This window comes from Lissotriton helveticus, chromosome 9, assembly GCF_964261635.1.
Source record: "Lissotriton helveticus chromosome 9, aLisHel1.1, whole genome shotgun sequence".
NCBI lineage: Eukaryota > Metazoa > Chordata > Amphibia > Caudata > Salamandridae > Lissotriton > Lissotriton helveticus.
The window spans coordinates 1,270,468,157-1,270,492,806 of record NC_136070.1 but is presented as its reverse complement, the minus strand read 5'-3'; the positions used below and the strand labels follow the sequence as shown (position 1 = coordinate 1,270,492,806).

Here is a 24,650-nt window from a genome sequence, read left to right as displayed (position 1 = left end):
TGGCACCGTTCGACGTGCTCCGGGACCAGTTCGGACTGCCTGAAGGGGGCTTCCTGCTACACGCGGCTGTAGTGTCTGCCATGCAAAAGCACTGGAAGGAGGGGCTCCTGGAACCTACGACGACTATGGCGTGCCAATATGTGGTGATGGCGGCTGGTACCTTCAAAGCTGTGACGTGCCTCCATAATAGGATGCTGCACGACGGGCTGGAACCACTCCATGGGCTCAAAGCTAAATGGGAGGGGAGCATTGGCCGGCCCATACCGGATACGGCATGGGGCCATATCCTGCGACGCACGTGGAAGGGCACCAGGAACGCGCGCTTTCAGCAGGTTCATTTTTATGTGCTCCATAGGGCCTATCTAACTCCGGAGAAACTACAGCGGCACTTTCGGGTGCCGGATGCCTGTTGCCCCCGGTGCTCGTCCCTTGGGGCGGACATGGACCACTTGTTTTGGGGGTGTCCACAACTGGGAACTTATTGGGCTGAGGTAGGGGAACTCCTGAATGAAGTGACTGACAGGGAGGTAGACTTCGACATGGCGACGTGTCTCTTGCTCTGGTTCCCGCATACTAAGCACACCAAGGTGACCAGTAAATTCATAGATCTGGGTCTGATATTGGCTCAAAGGGAAATATCGTGGCACTGGAAGGCCAGGGGGGGTCCCTCACTGCGTAGATGGAAGAATGAGTTGCTGAGATGGTCTGACTGCGAGAGCGTGCTCCGGATGAAGCAAGCGGTGAAGTTGGGGAATGAGAAGGCTCTGGATGCGGCCCGTGCGTGGGAGTTAGTGGTGCAGGCACTGCGTGATGCTTTGGTTGTGGACGTGGACGGCGAGAACTAAGCCGCTGGACACCGCAGGGCGAACACAGCAGTATGTCATTCAGCACTGTAGTGGAACCATCCAATTCGGTGGAGCGAAGCGCACACCTTTGCAGTTGCCAAGGGGGGGGGGGGCGTTGGGGGGATTAGTTGTAGAGGGGATTGGGGGGGGCCGGAAGCCATTGAAGGGTTGTTGGTGGGGGCCTGGAACTACTGGGACAGGGGGTATTGAGTGGCGGGAGGCCTGACTGGGTGGGACGGCCTGATGAAGGCCCATATAGCCTTGGGCAGGCCCCGATGGGGGCAACTACGTTGATACCATGGGGATGGCTGACGGAAATGTTGTTGTGGGTGGGGGGGTAAATGCAGATACGTAAATCGGCCTTCCGCCGGGGTCCCAATTGGACGTACACTATGCTGTGCTCCTCCGGAGCGAACTGATGTGCCGCCCGGCCTCCGGGATGCGGGCTGAATGGCTGTGTACAACCGTGAACTGTTATTGGAAGGGGGGGCCCGCAAGTGCACTGGCTGTTTCCTTTACCTGCTGTTTATAATTCTGCAATAAAAAATATATTTAAAAAAAAAAAAATAAAAAAAAAAATAAATAAAGATACCTGAGTTGTGGGGTGGTGGAAGAAAGAGGCATGAGATGAAATCAACTCTAGACAAGCCTCCGTATTCATGAGATAAAGATACCTCAAGTGTATGGTGGTGGAAGAAGAAGGGGTATGAGGTGGAATCACACATACGCGTCTATTCATGAGATAAAGAGACAAGCATTATGTGGCGATGGAAGAAAGTGACATGAGATGGAATCAACCCTAGAAAAGCCTCCGTATTCATGAGATAAAGATACCTGAAGTGTAGAGAGGTGGAAGAAGATGATCCATGAAGTGGACTCACTAGTAAGCAGCAATTCATGAGATAAAGAGACAAGCATTGTAGGGCGATGATAGAAAGCGACATGAGATGGAATCAACTCTAGACAAACCTCTATGTTCTTGACATAAAGAAGATACCTGAAGTGTAGGGTGGTGGAAGAAAGGGGCATGAGATGGAATCAACTCTAGATAAGCTTCTGTGTCATGAGATAAAGATAACTGAAGTGTGGGGTGCTGGAAGAGGCATGAGGTGGAACCAATGATAGACAGCCCTGATATTCATCCCCTAACGAGACCGAACTGTAGGAAAGAGGCATGAAGTAGAACCAAGACTAGGTAACCCTTGTATTCATGAGAAAAAGAGAGACAACATTTAGGGCGGTGGAAGAAAGTGGCATGAGGTGGAATCAACTCCAGACAAGTCTCTGTGTTCGTGAGATGAAGAGACATGAAGTGTAGGGTGGGGAAGATCCATGAGCTGGAATAAAGACAAGGCAGCCTGGGTGTTCAGCAGCGCCGGCGGCAGGCTCTTAAGAAAAACTTTGGGCCTTTGCACTTATTGTACATTAAACTACAGACTGGCAAGGACAATTCAAAGTCGAAATCCGCTCATCACCCAAAACATGATAGTTCACACAGAAGTGCGCTGCACAAATGCTGGTAACGAACACTCAAAGTAGATTGCTCACACCCAAAGTAGATCACTCTCACCCAAAGTAGCCACTCACACTCAAAGAAGACCCCTCACACTCAAAGTAGACCCCTCACACCCAAAGTAGATCCCGCACACTCAAAGTAGATCACTCACACTCAAAGTAGACCCCTCACACTCAAAGTAGACCACTCACACCCAAAGTAGATCACTCGCACCCAAAGTAGACCCCTCACATCCAAAGTAGACCCCTCACATACATCAAATTAGATCACTCACACTCAAAGTAGATCACTCACACCCAAATTAGACCCCTCACATCCAAAGTAACCCCCTCACACTCAAAGTAGATCACTCACACCCAAAGTAGACCCCTCACATCTAAAGTAGACCCCTCACATCCAAAGTAGACCCCTCACACCAAGTTGACCCCTCATACTTGCTGGTGACCCTCACCCATAATTGCAAGGAACACATAATCTGATACTTTTCATTACCATTCTAATTTTGTTAGAGAATTCTTCGAAGAACATTATAGCGCGTAGTTTGCTTTCTTTTTAAAGATAAGGAGATTTTATCTCATAAAAGAAAAACTAATGCGCAGCTATAAATATTTCAGTAAATGAGGAAATATACAAATCGGTCTTTTTGTCGGAGCAGATGTGTCAGGAGTTTGTTAAAGCCAAATTATCAAGAAAGTCTTAAAGGGGTACACTTCTTTGATTTCAAGATATTCACATGTTTTACTCTTCACATCATCAAAATCATAGGTTCTCCATTGATGGCCGTATCCCCTCCCCTTCTGTATCCACAGAGAACCAATCCACCGTCTTTATATTAGAGAATATATGTATTTATTCAGCTTTTTCCTGTTTGGTTCCCAGAGGAACACATGTTCCCACATGCGGACATTCCCCCTCATACCCTACACCCTCTGATAATAAGAATGGGCCCGATTCACAAAAGTAATCTGAGACAAACTCCTAACTTTACGACTTTCTGTATTCACAGAAGGCATTTAGGAATACTCAAGTTAGGATTTTGTCTCAGTTAATCTTAAATTTTGGTCTTAAGTTAAATTTAAGACAAACTTAAGTTTAACGGAGACAAAATCCTTACTTTACAACTAGGATTTTGTATCAGTTAAACTTAAGTTTGTCTTAAGTTTAACTTAAGACCAAAACTTAAGTTTAACTGAGACAAAATCCTAACTTTAGTACTCCTAAATGCCTTTTGTGAATACCGAAAGTCGTAAAGTTAGGATTTTGTCTCAGATTATTTTTGTGAATCGGCCCGATATGTTTAGTGAACCTTCCCACCGTAAATGCACAACTACACAAACCTGTACTTACGTCATTTAATTTTCACTTGATAAATGTTTCTTAAGCAATATATTTGAATTGTAAATGGTGTGGTTTACCGCAGCAGTCAGCACCACATCGTTCGCACAAGTCCTTTGCTTTTCTATAAAAGGAGTGGAAATGCTTCTATCAAAAGATCTGCACAAAATGACAGATCTCTTCAAATTTGGGAGTAAAATAATTGTTTGGTTATTGCTTAGAATGTGTAGGTGAGCAATTAATGTCTATAATTTGAATGTGGGAATGTTAAAATACAGAGAAACAACAACATACCCTTATAGTTATTTACACTCGTATATAGGTGGTTATGCTCGGTGATAAGCGACCTTTCCATCAAATTACAATTTCAGACTCTTAAACAAAAACAGCATAGGTCCCTGGCACCTATTTTTGGGGTTTATTCTTTTAACTTTGTATTTTGACTCAGAGCAAGAGAGAGAAAGGGTAACAGAAGCAGGAAGATAACAGGAAAACAGTGACAAAGGGTGAACTCAGGGATGAAAAGGAACCACAACCTACAAGGGTGAATTAACGAGACAGGATGTGTGGGGTGAAGGAGAAACAACCATGAGGTGCACTTAAGACTATGAAGCTTTGGGATTCATGAGATAAATAGAGAGAAAGAGGAATGGGATGGAATCAAGACTGGTAGCCTTGGTATTCATGAGATAAAAACACAGGAAGAGTAGGATTCTGGAGGAAAGAGACATGAGGTGGAATCTTGACTCTCTTTTCTGCACCCTCTTGTCGAACTGGGGCCACCAGTTCTCCGGGGGGTAGCTTGGCTCGAGCAGGTAGGCAACCAGGGGCTTACGTGTAAAGTAGCTACTCAACACACTCATCCACTGAGTCAAGAAGTGGGCGCAATAATGGAGACCACACCAATACTTTTGATTAAAATCGATAGACTTTATATAGAATTGAGATCAGGGCAATTAATTCATCCGCATTACTTAAAGCATTCCATTATGCATTTCAATAAAGTACTTCAATAAATAACTTCAATAAAGCATGTCAATAAAGCATTTCAATAAATAGCTTCAATAAAGCATGTCAATAAAGCATTTCAATAAATAGCTTCAATAAAGCATGTCAATAAAGCATTTCAATAAATAGCTTCAATAAAGCATCTCAATAACCCATTTCAATAAATAGCTTCATGAAAGCATCTTAATAAATAACTTCAATAAAGCATGTCAATAAAGCAAACAACTCCCTTGTGCAGGGCTGAGCCACTTCAGGCGAATTTCAGGGCCTAAACAGGTAATAACTAGAAAGCCTGCTCTCAGGCGTAGGCAGTTAATAAGTGGCAAGCCTGTCCTCAGGCCTAAACAGTTAACTAGGGGCCTCGTCGTCACTGGAGGCACTTTGGAACCAACAGGGCCCAGTCTCACTTTCCCCGGGGGAGGGGCGAACACGGGGCCTTCCCCGGCCTTCCGCCCTCCTCCCCTGGGGTTACCTGTGACTTCGGCCCACCGGGGCCCTTGCGATGGTTCAGGGGCAGGCGGTGTGGCTTCGGCCCTCCCGGGGGCCTCACTCGGCCCGGCGCGGTGCATGGAGCAGATGCGGGGAACCGGCGCCGGGGTCGAGTGAATTCAGCTTAATTTACTTGGCGGGGCAAATCGGAGGGGGCTTCTCTGCTTCCCGGCCCCCTCCGCGACGAGTCTCGGCTCTCCCCAGGTGCTTCCAGCCGATGGTTGCTCGGCTCAGGTGGGGGCGCGATGCTGGCGGCCTTCCTCAGCTCAAGAACCAATGGCAAAAGGCAGAGGGGAGGCGCGCCCGCGGCCGCCAATGGCAGCGCGGCTCGCCGGGCGAGCCAGCCTCCCCTCCCTATCACAGGTGCTAGTGGCGGGGGCGGGGCCAATGACGCTGCCGGGCTTCCCTCGTCACGTGAGGCGAGTCTACAGCCTCAGGGCCTTGCGCGGCCTACTACTTCAACGCAGCGGCCTACCTCAGGCTCCGGGGCTGCCACGGGAGGTCTCCACACTCGGGCCGGGCTGCGGCGGTGATTTCGGCCCCTGAGTACGCTGGACGCGGCGTCTTCTCCGCCCACTCCTGCGGACAGTGCGGCACCCTCTCCTGGCACCAGGGGCTGCCTGGGGCACACAGCGCTCCTCAGGAGATGAGGCAGGTGAGCGCTGGCGGGGGTTTCACAGCGCTGGGGGTCAGGCAGTAGGCGCGATTGGCAGCGCTTCAGTGGGGCAATTAGCAAAGCGCCTCAGGCCGTTCAGGAGGCTCAGAAGGGCCCGGGGTAGAAGCGCTTGACAAGGCAGGCAGTCTATGATCCAGCGCTTGACAGGGGGGCAAATTACAGCGCTTTCAAGGCGTTTCCAGTCAGGAATACCAATAATTCAGTCAGGACAGCGCTGGGGGCACCGAAGGGAGTCAGCACCAGTACCTGGTTGATCCCCCAGCAGTCTCTGGTTGTAGGACAAGTAGTCCTCTTGGCGCTTGGATGGCTCTGCGCCCTTGTGAGGTGATTCCTGTAAGTGGGGGGGGGGTCTTGAGTTGGAGGTTGGTCCAGTTCTCTCAGGTCACTGAAGATGGTCCCTGGGTTTCCCTACCGCTGGGCCAGATCAGGGGGGCTAGTCTAGGGTACCTCACTCAGCTTAAGAGGCAGTACCTAAATCCTGTCACTCCCAGTGGCATAAGTGCCTGACTAGGCCCTCCCGCCTAAATCTCCTGCGTGGGTCCCCCAGGCCAGTGATGCCCCAACTGACTAGAAGTTTCCCTCCCTTTCCTTATATAGCGACAGTTGGCAGAAGGCAGTGGCAGTTGGTGTCACCTCCCCTATTCTAGAAGGTTCCAGGAGCTTCCCTCATTCTAGCTATGGGCAGGCTGGCAGGCTGGCATTGCTACATTGTTTAAGGGTTCCAGCCAGCTCCTGGCTACTAGAGTGCGCCTAAAAAGACCACACTGCAGTAGCAGGGGTCAGTGGCAGCCATGTTTGGGATAGAGAGCACCTGCACCTTAACATGGATTGGCCATGGAAAGGTGCCCAGAGACCTAAGGGCCAACGAAAAAGAAGGTGGGAAAAATGAGGCAAGGGCGAAAAAGATAGGGAAAGACCACCCCAGGGCTGACAGGTCTAACACCTCTGCATTCACCAGCACCAGTCTCTGCATGTATGTTTTCTTGCAAATCCCTGGTCCTTGGAGCTCAATTAGCCAGACTCATTGCCTCCTTTACCTAGACATTTGTCCTGCAGGCTCATTTAAAGGTGACACATTAGGGTGGAGGCCCTTCCAGAGTTTGAGGGCTTATAAAGAGTACTGTGTGCCTTCTCTTTTTCTGTGTTTGGAGGGAGTGTGAGTCAGAGGTGCAACTAGAGCCAAATTTCGGGGGGTGAGGGGGGGGCGCTAAGAAAAAAATTCGGAGGGGGGCTGAAACTTTGAGCAATAGGCTGAGTGGAGCTGCAGGGGCTCTTAGAAGGGGTGAAACAACAACGAAGCCTCTTTGACATGTAAATGGTCTTTTAAAGACCTGTGAAGTGCTCCGGTGCGGCTGTGTGTGTGCCCGGGTAGCTGTCTCATCCCGGGCTGACACACACGATGGGTCGACGGGCTGAAACCCTCTGAGTCCAATGGGTGTTGCGTGCCTGGTGTGAATAGAGTGTGTGACCCGCAGATCAGAGGGAACCGGACAGAATGGGTAGTTGTGTTATTTTGTGTTACCAGCATCTGCATAGCACATTGTTTTCATTTGTATGGCCTTGCATGGCTTTTTCGAGTCTGGCTGCTTTCTTCCATACACTTCGGTGATTCTCATTGGATGGAGTCAGGGTGGACTGGTGTTTTCGTAAACAGGAACTTGTACGGTAGGCAGAGGTTTTTACCTTTAATGGTGAGACAAGCAGTGAGCCAGGTAAGTTAATGTAGGACAGGGACAAATGCATCTGTTGGCTAGTAACAAGCTGGGCAGACAAACCCTGAACACTCTGTAGTTGAACGAGCTGGCAGTCGAGCAGGTCAGTTTGAAGGGCAGACACCTTATCGCGAGTGGAACCAGCTAGAATACCCCCTACAGGAACCTGCAACGAGTAGACATTGAGGAGGCCTGTTCCCCATTCTATCACTGCATTTGATAAAGCCATTCATGTGCATGATATGTTGATACCAGGGCCCAGGAACACACAATGTTTTTGACTGAAATCATGAAGGTGACTGAAGAACTGGAGGACCAAGCACGCAGTCTTAAGAGCAGGAGTGATGTATGCCTTAAGAGCCAAGAGGGGGGATCAGCCTCATGGCATTATCACTGTGAGGCTACATCCCCCATCCATGCATTGACTACCTCCAGAATTTAGGAGATGTGAGTTGATTTGTCTTTAAGAGGCTATTGACTTTCAGGGTGTCTACCTAGGAGTGTTAAGAAGGGTCGAAGCTCCAGAGGAGGTGCATAAGGTGGCACGGGAACTAGGTGTCAGGGAGGATCGACGTATGCACTTGTTCAATACTGTGGACGTCCCGCCAGGTCTGTGATGGAGTATCCCGTCTGCCAAATCTCCCAAGAAATATGGCTCAAAACTGTTAGATGGAAGTAGGATGGAGCATCATTGCACGAAATCTACAATCCCCATGAACATGCAATTTAAGCACATTATCAGTGCAAGTCCCAGCTATGACGTCACAACCGTGAAATATGGGTTTTGAAACAACTGATTTTAGTGCAATAATAGTCTCCAAACATGTAATATTAAAATTATAATGCAGCCCAACTGCTCATGTGTTGAGGGGTTTGTGCTATCCTGAAGTTACCAAAGAACCTTTGCCAAAGTTTCTATTACCACCGCCCAGCTCCGACAGCACCTTTGAATCTGCACACTTCGCACGCCACAGCTCAGACAGCACTTTTGAATCTGCACACTTAAGAGCCTGCAACTCAGACAGCACCTTTAAATCTGCACACTTCACACCCCACAGCTCAGACAGCACCTTTAAATCTGCACACTTCACATCCCACAGCTCAGACAGCACCCTTGAATCTGCACACTTCACTTTCCACAGCTCAGACAGCACCTTTGAATCTGCACACTTCACACTCCACAGCTCAGACAGCACTTTTGAATCTGCACACTTAACAGCCTGCAACTCAGACAGCACCTTTAAATCTGCACACTTCACAGCCTGCAGTCCCACCCAAAGCTCAGGCAGAGCCTTCAAATCTGCACACTTCACACCCCGCAGCTCAGACTGCACCTTTGAATCTGCACACTTCACACCTCACAGCTCAGACAGCACCTTTGAATCTGCACACTTCACACCCACAGCTCAGACAGCACCTTTGAGTCTGCACAATTCTCAGCCTGCAGTCCCACCCACAGCTCAGACAGCACCTCTGAATCTGCACACTTCACATCCCACAGCTCAGACAGCACCTCTGATCCTGCACACTTCACACTCCACAGCTCAGAGAGCACCTTTGAATCTGCACACTTCACACCCCACAGCTCAGACAGCACCTTTGAATCTGCACACTTAACAGCCTGCAGCTCAGACAGCACCTTTGAATCTGCACACTTAACAGCCTGCAGCTCAGACAGCACCTTTAAATCTGCACACTTCACACCCCACAGCTCAGACAGCACCTTTAAATCTGCACACTTCACACATCACAGCTCAGAGAGCAACTTTGAATCGGCACACTTCACATCCCACAGCTCAGAGAACATCTCTGAATCTGCACACTTCACACCCTACAGCTCAGACAGCACCTTTGAATCTGCACACTTCACACATCTCAGCTCAGACAGCACCTTTGAATCTGCACACTTCACAGCCAACAGCTCAGACAGCACCTTTGAATCTGCACCTTTCACAGCCTGCAGTCCCACCCCACAGCTCAGACAGCACCTTTAAATCTGCACACTTCACTGCCGCAGTCACACCCCACAGCTCAGACAGCACCTTTGAATCTGCACACTTCACATCCCACAGCTCAGACAGCACCCTTGAATCTGCACACTTCACACTGCACAGCTCAGACAGCACCTTTGAATATGCACACTTCACAGCCTGCAGTCCCACCCCACAGCTCAGACACCACCTTTAAATCTGCACACTTCACAGCCTGCAGTCCCACCCCACAGCTCAGACACCACCTTTAAATCTGCACACTTCACACCCCACAGCTCATACAGCACCTTTGAATCTGCACACTTCACAGCCTGCAGTCCCACCCCACAGCTCAGACACCACCTTTAAATCTGCACACTTCACAGCCTGCAGTCCCACCCCACAGCTCAGACACCACCTTTAAATCTGCACACTTCACAGCCTGCAGTCCCACCCCACAACTCAGACACCACCTTTAAATCTGCACACTTCACACCCCACAGCTCAGACAGCACCTTTGAATCTGCACACCTCCCACCCCACAGCTCAGACAGCACCTTTAAATCTGCACACTTCACACCCCACAGCTCAGACAGCACCCTTGAATCTGCACATTTCACACCCCACAGCTCAGACAGCACCCTTGAATCTGCACATTTCACACCCCACAGCTCAGACAGCACCTTTGAATCTGCACACCTCCCACCCCACAGCTCAGACAGCACCTTTAAATCTGCACACTTCACACCCCATAGCTCAGACAGCACCTTTGAATCTGCACATTTCACACCCTACAGCTCAGACAGCGCCTTTGAATCTGCACACTTCACACCCACAGCTCAGACAGCACCTTTGAATCTGCACACTTCACACCCCACAGCTCAGACAGCACCCTTGAATCTGCACATTTCACACCCCACAGCTCAGACAGCACCTTTAAATCTGCACACTTCACACCCCATAGCTCAGACAGCACCTTTAAATCTGCACACTTCACACCCCATAGCTCAGACAGCACCTTTGAATCTGCACATTTCACAACCTACAGCTCAGACAGCGCCTTTGAATCTGCACACTTCACACCCACAGCTCAGACAGCACCTTTGAATCTGCACACTTCACACCCCACAGCTCAGACAGCACCCTTGAATCTGCACATTTCACACCCCACAGCTCAGACAGCACCTTTGAATCTGCACATTTCACACCCTACAGCTCAGACAGCGCCTTTGAATCTGCACACTTCACACCCCACAGCTCAGACAGCACCCTTGAATCTGCACATTTCACACCCCACAGCTCAGACAGCACCTTTAAATCTGCACACTTCACACCCCATAGCTCAGACAGCACCTTTGAATCTGCACATTTCACACCCTACAGCTCAGACAGCGCCTTTGAATCTGCACACTTCACAGCCTGCAGTCCCACCCCACAGCTCAGACACCACCTTTAAATCTGCACACTTCACAGCCTGCAGTCCCACCCCACAACTCAGACACCACCTTTAAATCTGCACACTTCACACCCCACAGCTCATACAGCACCTTTGAATCTGCACACTTCACAGCCTGCAGTCCCACCCCACAGCTCAGACACCACCTTTAAATCTGCACACTTCACAGCCTGCAGTCCCACCCCACAGCTCAGACACCACCTTTAAATCTGCACACTTCACAGCCTGCAGTCCCACCCCACAACTCAGACACCACCTTTAAATCTGCACACTTCACACCCCACAGCTCAGACAGCACTTTTGAATCTGCACACCTCCCACCCCACAGCTCAGACAGCACCTTTAAATCTGCACACTTCACACCCCACAGCTCAGACAGCACCCTTGAATCTGCACATTTCACACCCCACAGCTCAGACAGCACCTTTAAATCTGCACACTTCACAGCCTGCAGTCCCACCCCACAGCTCAGACACCACCTTTAAATCTGCACACTTCACAGCCTGCAGTCCCACCCCACAACTCAGACACCACCTTTATATCTGCACACTTCACACCCCACAGCTCAGACAGCACTTTTGAATCTGCACACCTCCCACCCCACAGCTCAGACAGCACCTTTAAATCTGCACACTTCACACCCCATAGCTCAGACAGCACCTTTGAATCTGCACATTTCACACCCTACAGCTCAGACAGCGCCTTTGAATCTGCACACTTCACACCCACAGCTCAGACAGCACCTTTGAATCTGCACACTTCACAGCCTGCAGTCCCACCCCACAGCTCAGACACCACCTTTAAATCTGTACACTTCATAGCCTGCAGTCCCACCCCACAGCTCAGACACCACCTTTAAATCTGCACACTTCACAGCCTGCAGTCCCACCCCACAACTCAGACACCACCTTTAAATCTGCACACTTCACACCCCACAGCTCATACAGCACCTTTGAATCTGCACACTTCACACCCCACAGCTCAGACAGCACCTTTGAATCTCCACACTTCACACCCCACAGCTCAGACAACACCTTTAAATCTGCACACTTCACACCCCACAGCTCAGACAGCACCTTTGAATCTGCACACTTCACACCCCACAGCTCAGACAGCACCTTTGAATCTGCACACTTCACACCCCACAGCTCAGACAACACCTTTAAATCTGCACACTTCACACCCCACAGCTCAGACAGCACCCTTGAATCTGCACATTTCACACCCCACAGCTCAGACAGCACCTTTAAATCTGCACACTTCACACCCCATAGCTCAGACAGCACCTTTTAATCTGCACATTTCACACCCTACATCTCAGACAGCGCCTTTGAATCTGCACACTTCACACCCACAGCTCAGACAGCACCTTTGAATCTGCACACTTCACAGCCTGCAGTCCCACCCAAAGCTTAGGCAGAGCCTTCAAATCTGCACACTTCACACCCCGCAGCTCAGACTGCACCTTTGAATCTGCACACTTCACACCCCACAGCTCAGACAGCACCTTTGAATCTGCACACTTCACACCCACAGCTCAGACAGCACCTTTGAATCTGCACACTTCACAGCCTGCAGTCCCACCCCACAGCTCAGACACCACCTTTAAATCTGTACACTTCACAGCCTGCAGTCCCACCCCACAGCTCAGACACCACCTTTAAATCTGCACACTTCACAGCCTGCAGTCCCACCCCACAACTCAGACACCACCTTTAAATCTGCACACTTCACACCCCACAGCTCATACAGCACCTTTGAATCTGCACACTTCACAGCCTGCAGTCCCACCCCACAGCTCAGACACCACCTTTAAATCTGCACACTTCACAGCCTGCAGTCCCACCCCACAGCTCAGACACCACCTTTGAATCTGCACACTTCACAGCCTGCAGTCCCACCCCACAGCTCAGACACCACCTTTAAATCTGCACACTTCACAGCCTGCAGTCCCACCCCACAGCTCAGACACCACCTTTAAATCTGCACACTTCACAGCCTGCAGTCCCACCCCACAACTCAGACACCACCTTTAAATCTGCACACTTCACACCCCACAGCTCAGACAGCACTTTTGAATCTGCACACCTCCCACCCCACAGCTCAGACAGCACCTCTGAATCTGCACACTTCACAGCCCACAGCTCAGACAGCACCCTTGAATCTGCACATTTCACACCCCACAGCTCAGACAGCACCTTTAAATCTGCACACTTCACACCCCATAGCTCAGACAGCACCTTTGAATCTGCACATTTCACACCCTACAGCTCAGACAGCGCCTTTGAATCTGCACACTTCACACCCACAGCTCAGACAGCACCTTTGAATCTGCACACTTCACAGCCTGCAGTCCCACCCCACAGCTCAGACACCACCTTTAAATCTGTACACTTCATAGCCTGCAGTCCCACCCCACAGCTCAGACACCACCTTTAAATCTGCACACTTCACAGCCTGCAGTCCCACCCCACAACTCAGACACCACCTTTAAATCTGCACACTTCACACCCCACAGCTCATACAGCACCTTTGAATCTGCACACTTCACACCCCACAGCTCAGACAGCACCTTTGAATCTGCACACTTCACACCCCACAGCTCAGACAACACCTTTAAATCTGCACACTTCACACCCCACAGCTCAGACAGCACCCTTGAATCTGCACATTTCACACCCCACAGCTCAGACAGCACCTTTAAATCTGCACACTTCACACCCCATAGCTCAGACAGCACCTTTGAATCTGCACACTTCACACCCCACAGCTCAGACAGCACCTTTGAATCTGCACACTTCACACCCCACAGCTCAGACAACACCTTTAAATCTGCACACTTCACACCCCACAGCTCAGACAGCACTTTTGAATCTGCACACCTCCCACCCCACAGCTCAGACAGCACCTCTGAATCTGCACACTTCACAGCCCACAGCTCAGACAGCACCCTTGAATCTGCACATTTCACACCCCACAGCTCAGACAGCACCTTTAAATCTGCACACTTCACACACCATAGCTCAGACAGCACCTTTGAATCTGCACATTTCACACCCTACAGCTCAGACAGCGCCTTTGAATCTGCACACTTCACACCCACAGCTCAGACAGCACCTTTGAATCTGCACACTTCACAGCCTGCAGTCCCACCCCACAGCTCAGACACCACCTTTAAATCTGTACACTTCATAGCCTGCAGTCCCACCCCACAACTCAGACACCACCTTTAAATCTGCACACTTCACACCCCACAGCTCATACAGCACCTTTGAATCTGCACACTTCACACCCCACAGATCAGACAGCACCTTTGAATCTGCACACTTCACACCCCACAGCTCAGACAACACCTTTAAATCTGCACACTTCACACCCCACAGCTCAGACAGCACCCTTGAATCTGCACATTTCACACCCCACAGCTCAGACAGCACCTTTAAATCTGCACACTTCACACCCCATAGCTCAGACAGCACCTTTTAATCTGCACATTTCACACCCTACATCTCAGACAGCGCCTTTGAATCTGCACACTTCACACCCACAGCTCAGACAGCACCTTTGAATCTGCACACTTCACACCCACAGCTCAGACAGCACCTTTGAATCTGCACACTTCACACCCCGCAGCTCAGACTGCACCTTTGAATCTGCACACTTCACAGCCTGCAGTCCCACCCAAAGCTTAGGCAGAGCCTTCAAATCTGCACACTTCACACCCCGCAGCTCAGACTGCACCTTTGAATCTGCACACTTCACACCCCACAGCTCAGACAGCACCTTTGAATCTGCACACTTCACACCCACAGCTCAGACAGCACCTCTGAATCTGCACACTTCACATCCTACAGCTCAGACAGCACCTCTGAATCTGCACACTTCACACTCCACAGCTCAGAGAGCACCTTTGAATCTCCACACTTCACACCCTACAGCTCAGACAGCACCTTTGAATCTGCACACTTCACATCCCACAGCTCAGACAGCACTTTTGAATCTGCACACTTCACAGCCTGCAGTCCCACCGCACAGCTCAGACAGCACCTTTGAATCTGCACACTTCACAGCCAACAGCTCAGACAGCACTTTTGAATCTGCACACTTCATTGCATGCAGTCTCACCCTACAGCTCAGACTTCACCTTTAAATCTGCACACTTCAGAGCCTGCAGTCCCACCCACAGCTTGCTGCTACAAACTGACCTGTCGTGATAAGAAAGGATGCCAGCGGTGGGGCTGTAATCTGTCCTTCCTTTTCACTTCCAGTTTAATTCCATTTTTCTTGGACTTGTTTTATCTCCCTGGTGGTATTCAGTAATCTGACTACAGATCTACCATGCTGCTTTGAGGCCTTTGAGATAAAATACAGGGGCTGTACATTGTTGAATAAAGGAGGAAGAAAGAAATAAAACCCACATGGTGAAAAAACTGGGAAACGCACAATGATTAAAAGTAAAATGAAACAGGTGTGCGCTGCACACGCAATGCTGGGCCTTCAAAGCGGGTGCAGCCAAAGCCCACACACCATTCATTTCAAGCAGGATGAGGTTAGCTTGCCACGGATCCGAATTTAAAAACTCTTGTGTACTCTGCTCCTATGAGCAAGAAAAAAATGAAACAATCATGGACAAAGCCTTTAGGTTTGGTTTTAATGTGGCAAAGCAGTTGAGCACAGGCAATCAAATTGCTGTTTGCATGTTTTGCATGCACAAATGCTGTTTATTACATGAAAGTCAGCCCTATTGGCTTTGCCAGTGCTTGGGAAAAAAGTACAGGGATCCCTCCAAGATCAAAAACCTAATTTGCCAGAGTTCTGAAAGTCCTTGCATTAGTCCTAAACGTATTCCTTGCACATCAGTATACCTTTCCGAGAGCTTGTCGTAATGCACTGTTTTGCATAATAGAGTGGCTCCTTCAGGCTCCTTAACAGTGTAACACAGAGCTTTGTTTAATGCAATCCTGAGTGATGTGATATGTGACGTCCTAAACTGTGCACGAAGGGGTGCAGGTAGTTGACTTAACTATTCCTGGCGTATCTCACTGTTTTTTAAAAAAACTTTAGCCTGTGCTATTACAACACTTGACTTCTGTTTTTTTCAGTGAATGTATGCAATTTATTTAAACATATATTAAGTCTTAGCACCTAACCATAACTTGTCTACCAAATGTTACTTTGTTAAAATTAGGGAATTGTTAGGCAACTGAGAAGATGCGTAGGTTGAGTAAACAGATGTGAAAAGGAGTTGCTATATTTATGCAGATGCATTGAAGAAAGCATATGTGCACATCTGCAACATCGCATAAGAATGGGCATTGAATGGGACATATTCTGCTAACAATGCTATCCTGATGTGCCCCTTTCCAAGATATGGTAAAAGTGGAAGTATAATACGTGTATATAGCACAGAGTATGACAATTAACTCTGTCAATTAGTTTCAAACAATTTGTGAGGGTGATTTTGTGCTTGTGGGTCGGGACCTGAGACCTCTTAACTCTTCACCCTAGAGACAGATGTTGTTGTATCTTCACCGTAGGAGTTGGGTGTTGCCATATGAATTACGTGTGGTGTTGTATCTTCTTATTAGGAGTTGGTTGTTTGCCATTTGAATTATGTGTGGTGTTGTATCTTCTCCTTAGGAGTTGGTTGTTTGTCATATGAATTATTTGTGGGGTTGTATATTCTCCCTAGGAGTTGGGTGTTTGCCACTCAAATTATTTGTGGTGTTGTATCGTCTCCATAGTAGTTGGTTGTTTGCCATTTGAATTATATGTGGTGTTGTATCTTCTTAGGAGTTGGGTGTTTGCCATATGAATTATGTGTGGTGTTGTGTCTTCTCCCTAGGAGTTGGGTGTTTGCCACTTGAATTATCTGTGGTGTTGTATCTTCTCTATAGGAGTTGGTTGTTTACCATTTGAATTATGTGTGGTGGTGTGTCTTCTTAGGAGTTGGGGTTTGCCATATGAATTATGTGTGGTGTTGTATCTTCTACTTCTGAGTAGGTTGTTTGTCATATGAATTAGGTGTGCAGCTGTATCTTCTCTGAGTGCTTGCCATATGAAATATGTGTGGTGTTGTATCTTCTCCTTAGGGGTTGGTTGTTTGCTAAATGAATTATGTGGGGTGTTGTTTCTTCTCCACAGGACCTGGTTGTTTGCCATATGAATTATGTGTGGTGTTGTTTCTTCTCCATAGGATTTGGTTGGTTGCAACACGAATTATGTGTGGTGTTGTATCTTCTCCTTAGGAGTTGGGTCTTTGCCATCTGAATTATGTGTGGTGTTGTATCTTCTCATTCAGAGTTGGTTGTTTGCCTTATGAATTATGTGTGGTGTTGTTTCTTCTCCATAGGATTTGGTTGGTTGCAATATGAATTATGTGTGGTGTTGTATCTTCTTCTTAGGAACTGGGTATTTGCCATATGAATTATGCGTGGTGTTGTATCTTCTCTTTCGGAGTTGGTTGGTTGCCATATGAATTATGTGTGCAGCTGTATCTTCTCTGAGTGCTTGCCATATGAAATATGTGTGGTGCGGTATCTTCTCCTTAGGGGTTGGTTGTTTGCTAAATGAACTATGTGGGGTGTTGTTTCTTCTCCGCAGGAGTTGGTTGTTTGCCATATGAATTATGTGTGATGTTGTATCTTCTCTTTCAGAGTTGGTTGTTTGCCTTATGAATTATGTGGGGTGTTGTTTTTTCTCTGCAGGAGTTGGGTCTTTGCCATATGAATTATGTGTGGTGTTGTTTCTTCTCCATAGGAGTTGGGTGCTTGCCATATGAATTATGTGTGGTGTTGTATGTTCTCCTTCAGAGTTGGTTGTTTGCCATATGAATTATGTGTGGTGTTGTTTCTTCTCCATAGGAGTTGGGTGCTTGCCATATGAATTATGTGTGGTGTTGTATCTTCTTCTTAGGAACTGGGTCTTTGCCATATGAATTATGCGTGGTGTTGTATCTTCTCCTTCGGTGTTGGTTGGTTGCCTTATGAATTATGTGTGCAGCTGTATCTTCGCTGAGTGATTGCCATATGAAATATGTGTGGTGCTGTATCTTCTCCTTAGGGGTTGGTTGTTTGCTAAATGAACTATGTGGGGTGTTGTTTCTTCTCTGCAGGAGTTGATTGTTTGTCATATGAATTATGTGTGGTGTTGTTTCTTCTCCATAGGAGTTGGTTGGTTGCAATATGAATTATGTGTGGTGTTGTATCTTCTCCTGAGGAGTTGGGTCTTTGTCATCTGAATTATGTGTGGTGTTGTATCTTCTCCTTCAGAGTTGGTTGTTTGCCTTATGAATTATGTGGGGTGTTGTTTTTTCTCCGCAGGAGTTGGGTCTTTGCCATATGAATTATGTGTGGTGTTGTTTCTTCTCCATAGGAGTTGGGTGCTTGCCATATGAATTATGTGTGGTGTTGTATGTTCTCCTTCAGAGTTGGTTATTTGCCATATGAATTATGGGCCTCATTAGGATGGAGGATTTTCCGCATCCTCCGGGCCGGCGGAAGGCACCGCCGGCCCAGGGGATGCGGAAAATCCTCTGCGGACCCACCAAAGACCCACCGCCACATTAGGATGGCTGGTGGGTCCCGGTTTCCGTCCGCAGCTTTTCCGCCGCGGTTGGCTCACAACCACGGCGGAAAAGCACTAATATGGTGACGGTGTCTCTCAGACACCGTCAGCCAGATTAGGATGGGCTCTGAAACATGCTTTTCCGCGGCGGCTTTTCCGCCGTGGAAAAGCATGTGTAACTTCACTGCGGGGGCCCGTTGCGGGCCCCCTAGGTGAAGGGGGGTGGGGGGTGCACCGCGCGGTGCCTGCCACTTCCTACATACAAATGCAATGCGTGCATTTTTAACATTGCTGCGGGTGCAGCTTGAAGCCGCACCCGCCGCAATGCTAAAAATAGAGGATGTGACCGCCAGGGTGGCGGTCACATCCTAATTGCACTGGAGGGACCTCCGCAGGCCATGCGGAGGTTCCCTCCTACTCTCTGGTGGTGGACGGACTCAGGTCCGTCCGCCATCATAATGTGCCCCTATGTGTGGTGTTGTTTCTTCTCCATAGGAGTTGGTTGGTTGCAGTATGAATTATGTGTGGTGTTGTATCTTCTCCTTAGGAGTTGGGTGATTGCCATATGAATTATGTGTGGTGTTGTATCTTCTCATTCAGAGTTGGTTGTTTGCCTTATGAATTATGTGTGGTGTTGTTTCTTCTCCATAGGAGTTGGGTGATTGCCATATGATTTATGTGTGGTGATGTATCTTCTTCTTAGGAGCTGGGTCTTTGCCATATGAATTATGCGTGGTGTTGTATCTTCTCCTTCAGAGTTGATTAGTTGCCATATGAATTATGTGTGCAGCTGTATCTTCTTTGAGTGCTTGCCATATGAAATATGTGTGGCGTTGTATCTTCTCCTTAGGGGTTGGTTGTTTGCTAAATGAATTATGTGGGGTGTTGTTTCTTCTCCTTAGGAGTTGGGTCTTTGCCATCTGAATTATGTGTGGTGTTGTATCTTCTCCTTCAGAGTTGGTTGTTTGCCTTATGAATTATGTGGGCTGTTGTTTCTTCTCCATAGGAGTTGGGTCTTTGTCATCTGAATTATGTGTGGTGTTTTATCTTCTCATTCAGAGTTGGTTGTTTGTCTTATGAATTATGTGTGGTGTTGTTTCTTCTCCATAGGAGTTGGGTGCTTGCCATCTGAATTATATGTGGTGTTGTATCTTCTCCTTCAGAGTTGGTTGTTTGCCTTATGAATTATGTGTGGTGTTGTTTCTTCTCCATAGGAGTTGGGTGATTGCCATATGAATTATGTCTGGTGTTGTATCTTCTTCTTAGGAGCTGGGTCTTTGCCATATGAATTATGCGTGGTGCTGTATCTTCTCCTTCAGAGTTGGTTGTTTGCCATATGAATTATGTGTGGTGTTGTATCTTCTCCATAGGATTTGGGTGATTGCCATATGAATTATGTGTGGTGTTGTATCTTCTTCTTAGGAGCTGGGTCTTTTCCATATGAATTATGCGTGGTGTTGTTTCTTCTCCATAGGAGTTGGGTGATTGCCATATGAATTATGTGTGGTGTTGTATCTTCTCCTTCAGAGTTGGTTGGTTGCCATATGAATTATGTGTGGTGTTGTAGCTTCTCCGTAGGAGTTGCATGTTTCTCATATGAATTATGTGTGTTTTGGATCCTCATTGTTGCACCTTCTCTCACAGGTGGCCGTCAAATCCATCGGCAAAAACAAGATCACAGACGAGCTGGATAAAGTGCACCTTCAGCGTGAGATTGAAATAACAGCGCTGCTCAAGCATGAACATATTGTCCAGGTCTATGAAGGTAAGGATGATGAAGGAAGGTTCAAATACTGCTAGACATCAAACTCACAAACATGACGAGCTGTCGATAACAAGAAATCTCACCTTCCTAAGGCGAGGGCAATGTGCAAATGTGTATTCATAAGAACAGGAATGGCAGAATTTTGCCCCCACAACTGGGATGCCTAATACTAATACTGATAGTCAGACATGATGGTGGAATTTACAAATGTATTAATCAAATAATAAGAAAGTGCTTGTGGGGATTGTACTACTAAGTATCTATTCCCAGAGCTTCTAGTACAAGAATATGGAGGACAGAATATTGAGAGACAAAACATTGAAAGGAAAGTGCATATAGGGAAGTTTAGATTTATTATTCCTAGCTAAGCATCTTTGGGCCATATGTATCATCATCCAGTTTTGCGATTCTCAAATAGCGATTTTTAAGAAGTCGCTATTTGAGAATCGCAAATAGGTATGTATGTGCAAAATCGCATTTTTTTGCGATTTCTTAAAATTCCTTCTTTGTGATTAGCAATTTGCGAACCGCAATTAAGGAATACTTTTCCATTCATTTCTATGGGCCAGGAGGCCCATAGGAATGAATGAGAAGTTATTCTCAATTTGTGATTCGCAATTTGCTAATCGCAAATTGAGAATAATTTCAAGGGTGCAGGGGGGTCCAAAGGACACCCTGTTGCACCCCTGAAATATGCATGGGTGCACATGTGGCGCACATACATGCCCTAAGGGCATGTATGTGCATCATATGCCACTTTGAAAAATGCAAAAATTTGCATTTTTAAGGAATTCGCAACTTACCACCAACTAGAAGTTGGTGGTAATTTGCGATCCCTTAATGCCATTTAGCAATTTTTTTTGGCTTCTTACATTGCATTTAAGGAATCTCAAAATTTGCGATTCCTTAAATGCAATCGCAAAATAAAGAATCGCAAATTTTGCGATTCCTTATTTTGCATGCAGATTTCTGTGATACATAGCATTTTGCGAAAATGCGTTCGCGAACGCATTTGGGCGTGATACATATGGCCCTTTGTACCTTAAAGTTATATGTACCGGGTATGTCCATATATCTGGAGTTAGGTATTGAAAATCTAGACTTCATTACGTTTTTTGTCGATATTTTGTTCTCGATATTGTTTCCTGTTGCTGTCCTTTGTGCTCTTTGTTGTGAAACCAATCTTGATTATGTTAACACTTGGAAAGCTGTCCTTACCCTTCCCATATTCCATGTACCATGGTGGTGGTCTTTGCTCTGTACGCAGCAGACCATCGTGAACAGCGGAGTCCTGAAGCTCCACCATGGAGTGCTCTTGCTGAAGAGGTTGCATGTGTCTCTGCACCAGGTGGCATCTCAAGATGTCTCGTCATCACCCATGGTGAAGGTCCTCAAAGAAATGGCATCTTCAGTACTGGTGCTTGTTGTATCTCAGCCTTGACCATCCTTCGCTCTGGTCACTCACACCTTCTTCTCTGCTCCTCCACAGTGTTCGAGAGCAAAGACAAAATCATAATCGTCATGGAGTACGCCAGCAACGGAGAGCTCTACGACTACGTCAACAACCGGCATCTGATCTCGGAGAACGAGGCGCGGGGCTTCTTCCGACAGATCGTCTCCGCAGTGCACTACTGCCACAAGGTAAGAAGATGGAACAGACTAGGGAAACCCAACTGTTGGTTTGGGCTGGGGTTGTGTAGTTTTTTGAAAAAATATTGATTATAGATCATCAATTTTCAGAAAAGCTATCATAATGGTCGGTCTTTCGGTTACTTCTACCTTTGTAATCAATTAGTTTGTGTTGTTATTAGGGTGTTGCAATACACCACATTAGTCTCAGAAAGGTGGGGCCAACACAGGGTGAGAACAGCAGGCACACTTGATTACCTTCTCCAAGATGGCGCCCTCAATGCCAAGCACAGAAACCACGGTGAGGGTAAATGATGCAGACTGCATCTTAAAATTTTAAATAAACACACTGGTTTACTTATAAACATTGGAGCAGATCTATGAGTAAGTGCTGCAGTGTGGCACCACAAGCCCATTGGCTGCGCCACGCTACGGCACTTCCGAAGCAAAGGGATGCAACATATTTACAAGAATATTTTGCATCTCTGTGCTTCCCCCTGCGCTGGCGCACAAACTGCAGCCATGCGCTGGCGCAGGCACCCTTGCACCATGGTGCAAGGACGCCTGCGTCGTAGGGAGATTGTTTTTGTGCAGGAAGGGGCACCTTCCTGCACAAAAACAATCACTACAGGCATTTTATTTTCCATCTTCAATGCGTGCTGTAGAATGCAGCACACATTGAAAGAGGAGAAATGAAAACATTTCTCCTCATTGCGCCTCGCCACGCCACCTCCAGGGTGGCGTAGCATTCACACGCATCTCCAGATTTACGATTACTCGTAAATCTAGAAATGTGTCTCGTTTCATGGGTGTTGCGTGGGAACACCCACAGCAACCCCCATGGAACGCCCCTTCAACGCAAAGTGCTGCGTGTGAAGGGGCCGTATTTACAAGGAGAGGAAAAGTCATGCAGGGTGGCTTTTCCTCTCCTTGTAAATATGGAGGAGCCCCCTGCGCACCAGGATGTCACGAAAAGTGACGTACTGGTGGCCCAGTGGGCTTGTAAATCTGCCCTATAGTGCATACAAAGCAAATACACTGTAGGTTTATATTTCAGTTCTGCACTTTGACAGCATTACTATGCTGAAGATGGCATGCAGGGAGCATTGTGCATTCGTCAGGCACGCCACCAGCTTTCACATTCCCAGGAAGTCCCCAACATCTCCCACCAGGGTAAGACCACCCGCCAAGTCCAGAAACCCCCACCAGCCTAGCAAAATTTGCTTCGGTGAAAGTGCTTCCGTTGACAAAGCTGCAACACTTTCATCAAAACTGTAATGCGGCCACCATGTCCTGGAGGCTGGCCAACATTTTACTTTTGTATTTCATAAGCAAACCCCCGAAGCAGCTTGTCCTTTCTGAAATACAAACCAATCGATGGCCCTGACAGGCAAAGGGATTTCTCTCTGCGTATTGGGGTTATTCATCCTTTTTCTAGCCTGGTTCTCGTTTGCCTCACAGCCAGGACTCCATCCTCGTCGCCAATATAGGGTACCACGGATGACATGCTTTGGAAGGACCCACCTACAGAGGGCGGGCCTTCTGACACATGACCCTGGCATTCCTGTGGCAGACGGACCTTGAGGTCATAAGATGCTCATAGAAGAAGGAGCCAAGGATCCGCCATTAGAAATCTAGCTGTTCTCTCAGTTCCATCCGAGGAGGTTTTGGTTTCAGTTTTCAAAGGTACTTAGTCTGCGTACAATGTCCAGTATAGGGCTCTTGTGGTAAAGCGCTCCTTGTTCATTCAAGCACCATCATTTGTGAGCTTTTCGGTTCACCTTCCATCGACTCCTCACTTCCTCCGAGACCTTAGCACAGTCCTCCCTTCCCCTGAAGCAAGTTTTGCACAACAAAAATCCAAGGGAATTGGTTCACAAAGAGCCTCTGCAGTCGTGGCGGAGGCTCCGCACTCAGGGTGGAGGCTATGCAGTCGTGGCAGAGGCTCCATACTCATAGCAGAGACTCCACATTCGTGGCGGGGGATCCGCACTCAGGGTGGAGGCTCTGCAGTCGTGGCGGAGGCTCCATACTCATAGCAGAGGCTCCGCATTCGTGGCAGAGGCTTCATATTCGTGGCAGAGGCTCCGCAGTCATGGTAGAGGCTTTACATTTGTGGCAGAGGCTCTGTAGGTGTAGTGGAGGCTCAGCAGTCATGGTGGAGGCTCGGTAGTCGTGGCGAAGCCTCTGCAGCTGTGGTGGAGGCTCAGCAGTCATGGCAGAGGCTTCACATCTGTGGCGGAGGCTCCATAGTCATGGCGGAGGCTTCACATTTGTGGCAGAGGCTCTGTAGTTGTGATGAAATCTCTGCAGCTGTGGTGGAGGTTCCGCAGTCATCGCGAAGGCTCTGCACTACAGTTCTCATTGCGGAGATCTCACTACGAGTTAGGATTTTGTCTTAAATTAGGATTTTGTCTTAAATTAGAATTTTGTCTTAAGTTAGGATTTTGTTTTAAGTTAGGATTTTGTTTTAAGTTAGGATTTTGTTTTAAGTTAGAATTTTGTTTTAAATTAGGACTTTGTCTTAAATTAGGATTTTGTCTTAAATTAAACTTAAGTTTGTCTTAAGTTTTGGTCTTAAGACAAAATCCTAACTTTACTACTACTAAATGTCTTCTGTGAATACCAAAAGTAGTAAGTTTAGGATTTTGTCTCAGTTTAGTTCTGTGAATCTGCCCCGTAA

The 24,650-nt window shown here is 47.7% G+C and overlaps 1 protein-coding gene across 2 annotated transcripts in view; it reads left to right on the top strand.

Moving 5' to 3' along the window:
• LOC144782458 (NUAK family SNF1-like kinase 1) overlaps positions 1–24,650 on the top strand; it is a 345,063-nt gene that overhangs the window by 228,674 nt on the left and 91,739 nt on the right. For both annotated transcript variants that reach the window (XM_078661834.1, XM_078661835.1), the window contains exons 2-3: positions 20,218–20,338; positions 21,828–21,979. In XM_078661834.1, the coding sequence (XP_078517960.1) occupies positions 20,218–20,338; positions 21,828–21,979 (273 nt within the window). The remainder of the gene's footprint in view (positions 1–20,217; positions 20,339–21,827; positions 21,980–24,650) is intronic.